At 39.6% G+C, this 3,748-nt stretch overlaps 1 protein-coding gene across 1 annotated transcript; it reads left to right on the forward strand.

The window, feature by feature from the left end:
• The first annotated feature begins 2,285 nt into the window (after window positions 1-2,285).
• LOC143603327 (uncharacterized) lies at window positions 2,286-3,468 on the forward strand. Its single transcript, XM_077080149.1, has 3 exons — window positions 2,286-2,324; window positions 2,408-2,671; window positions 3,137-3,468. Exons 1-3 carry the CDS (start codon window positions 2,288-2,290, stop codon window positions 3,349-3,351), a joined length of 516 nt encoding a protein of 171 aa, XP_076936264.1. The 5' UTR covers window positions 2,286-2,287; the 3' UTR covers window positions 3,352-3,468.
• Window positions 3,469-3,748: the final 280 nt, after the last annotated feature.

Consider the following 3,748-nt stretch of genomic DNA (forward strand, 5'->3'; position numbering starts at 1 on the left):
GCTATCACACAAGTATTCAAGCTGCACCATTCGAAGCCTTATATGGTCGAAAATGTAGAACTCCCGTGTGCTGGTCTGAAACCGGAGACAACCAATTATCTGGACCCGAGATAGTCCAAGAAACCACTGACAAAATTCTTCAAATCCGAGGAAGACTTAAGACGGCACGTGATCGCCAAAAGAGTTACGCCGATGTCCGTCGTAAGCCGTTGGAATTTAATGTTGGTGACAAAGTTCTTTTGAAAGTCTCGCCTTGGAGAGGCATCATTCGCTTCGGTAAGAAAGGAAAGCTAAATCCTCGATTCGTTGGACCCTTCGAGGTACTTGAATGAATTGGCACTGTTGCATACCGTTTGCGACTGCCCGAGGAAATGCAAGGGATACACGACATATTCCATGTTTCAAATCTGCGAAAATGCTTGACCGACGAATCTCTTTCGATGTCGTTAAAAGATGTTGAAATAAATGAAAACTTAAAATTTATTGAAAAACCAGTTCAAATAGAATATTCGAAATTAAAGAAATTGAAAAGACGAACATTAAAAATTGTGAAAGTTAAATGGGACTCACGAAGAGGGCCCGAATATACATGGAAACTCGAATCGGAAATGAGAAAGAAATAAACCCACTTATTCTTGTAAAGCAATCTCTAGGACGAGATTTGTTTCAAGGTGGGGAAGTGTAACATCGAGAAAATTTCGATTTCAAATTGATAACTTTCCAAAGTCTAAGGATCAAAAATGTCAAAATTCCAAACTTTAGGGTTTAAAATAAAATTTCTGTTTTCTTGTCCTCTCGCGGTACGCGACGGGACAAAAGACAAACCCATCGCGATACGCGATCGCTGTTGAACCAACGTCATCGCGTATCGCGATGACGTGGTCTGACACAGTGTGACACGTGTGCCACGTGGCACAGTGTGTCGCCACGTGGCGACACGTCTACATGGTGACTTAGGCAGCCTACGTCGCGATACGCGACGGGCTTGCCAAGGAGGCCGTCACGTACCGCGACGGGATCCAAAATTTGCCTATAAATAGAAGGCCACGGGTTCAGCCATAATCACACCGAAATTCAGTACTCCTCTCTCTCTCTAACATCTCTCTAAGTTATACAAACCATACACTCGATCTGTCTCGAACTTCATGCCATAATTCCTCGATTTCCATGTTCGTTTCCTCGAAGTTCGTGCCACTCTCCACCAACATATCGACCAAGAAGGATTTTGTATATATCGACATCAATATGGTGATTACTCTCGAAAGGTGTATCGTCAAGTGGTGAAAGATTTGTGTTATCGTTGGCGTGCCAAGAAAGGTGTATCAAGAAAAAAAGTTGATCAAGAAAGTGAAGCGACGTTGGAGTGCTGCTCAAGTCATTAGGGTTTATAAGCCAAGCAAAGGTAGGCGTAATGCCCGAACAAAATAAATATTATAAAAAGGCTTAAACCTTAAGTCGAGGTTATACTCGATACCTCGATAAAAGAAAAGTAAATATAACAAATAAAAGAACAAAAGATACGATTATGAATATTGATAAATATATATGTGTGTAAGTATATATTTTTTGTTATGAAAATATTATTTAAGTAATAATAACTATTCTTAAATAATAAAAGAAAAAGAATACGTTCCTTAGAGAAAAAGAAATATAGGGTTTTATAAATAAACTAAAGGTTTATAAATTACTTTTAAACTAAAGGTTTTTAAGCAAAAGAGATTTGAACTAAAGGTTCATCGAGGTAAAGTTTATAAAATAAGACTAAATGTCTTAAGCCGGATTGTACATCCGACTAACAATTGGTTATACTCGTACTATAGGTGCGAGATAGCAACGGGAAAGACCCTTGGACGGTGTTTGAAGCCGATCCAAATCAAAAGGTGAATACGCCTCACTTTTACAAACTTGTTTTCAAACAAGTCAAACATGTTATATGAAAATACGAAAACCCGTTTTGACCCGAAACCTTCTCCAACTCCAACCTGTCTTGTCCCTGAAACCCGATCCAAACAGAATCTTGTTGTAATCCGAATCCCATTACGATCTGAAACCAGTTTGACCTTGACCCATCGTGACCCTAAATCCCGTTATGACCCGAATCCGTCCTGACCAAACAAAGACAAAAGGTATGAAAGAAAACCCAGTTTTGACTTGACTCATGACAACCCTTTTTTCTTTTATTTGAAAAAGAAAAACCACTTCCATTAGATTAGCCGTCTGTAGCTTTCTTCAGTCGGGTGGGGTTTCAATATTTAGTAGGAGGATTGACTCTCCAGAGAAGACAAGAATGAATCAACAGGTGCAGAAGAACACACTCTACGTCGGTAAGAAACACACCCTTTTCCCTAATTCGATATTCATATTCATATTCATATTCATACCTGTAATTGAATTAATATTTAATTAGGTGGGTTGGCGGAGGAAGTGAACGAAACCATACTCCATTCAGCCTTCATCCCCTTCGGAGACATTAAGGATGTCAAGACACCCTTAGATCAGGCCACGCAGAAGCACCGCTCCTTTGGGTTTGTCACGTTTCTCGAGCGAGAAGATGCCGCGGCTGCCATGGATAACATGGACGGCGCTGAGCTCTACGGCCGTGTACTCACCGTCAATTACGCCTTGCCGGAGAAGATTAAGGGCGGTGAACAGGGCTGGGCTGCTCAACCTAGTATGTTTATGTTTCACTTAAACCCTAGTTTCTTATCATTGTTTGATGATTGTCTTTTTTTTTAAGATTAGGGTTTCTGAATTGCTTGTTTGGGTTTCCGTGCCTGATTGGGTCGGTGTTTCTTCACGGCTTTTTCAACCGTTCGCTTATGCTATAAACGAACACAAACGTATTCATTTTCATAAAGAATGAACATGAACTAGAAAACCCTGATCGTTTAATTGCTTTTTCAGTTAAAGTTAAATGAACGGACAAGAACATGCTTTTGTTCGGTTTCATTTACAAGCTTGCGGGTTTTGGTCAAACTGGGTTCACAGGTCAAAACAAGCCATTTTTTCAGAAACAATCTATTTCTTGTCCGGTCAAAACATATCTATTAGTTGCTGGCAGTTAAATCATAAATGTGAATCGCATTTAACTGTTCATATTCTTGAACTAACTTCAACTGTGATTCTTGAATTACAGTCTGGGCCGATGCGGACACGTGGTTTGAAAGACAGCAACAAGAAGAAGAAATGCAAAGAATTCAAAAGGAAAACCAAGCTACAATGAAGGCTGCAGAGGAATTGCATAGGAAACAACTTGCAGAAGAACGGGAAGGTGAGAAAGATGACCCCGACGCCAAGGATGATCCGATGGCTGTGGCTGAAGCAGAATCATTGAAGCAGAGTAATAGTTAATTTGTTATGTTCTATTGTGAATGGTTATCAAACTTTCTCTAGACTCTTGCTATGTTTTACAAAAGCAAATTGTTATGAGACTTGTTAGTTTACACAGAACTTTTTTCCTATAAAACGTGAGAACCCATTACTAGTTACGTAAACCCACTGGGGCCAACAATACCTGCTAATAAATGCAACTAGATAAGTGCAATTTGCGATGGGCATCTGGCCTTCAAGGGTTAAGTGCAGAAAGCAGTTGTAGCCGAACACAACTAGTTAGATATAAGATCATTCAGAGCTGGAAAGGTGTAAATGTTTAAATATTATGTTTGTTTATAATCAATCATTGCATGGGTTTGAGTTCAAACTTCCACTTTTTCGCTCGCTCGTTTTATCAAACAACTGGTACATAACC

This window comes from Bidens hawaiensis, unplaced genomic scaffold (genome assembly GCF_021521415.1).
Source record: "Bidens hawaiensis isolate Kalapana, Puna unplaced genomic scaffold, B.hawaiensis_p1.1 tig00061250_1, whole genome shotgun sequence".
In the NCBI taxonomy this organism is placed as follows: domain Eukaryota; kingdom Viridiplantae; phylum Streptophyta; class Magnoliopsida; order Asterales; family Asteraceae; genus Bidens; species Bidens hawaiensis.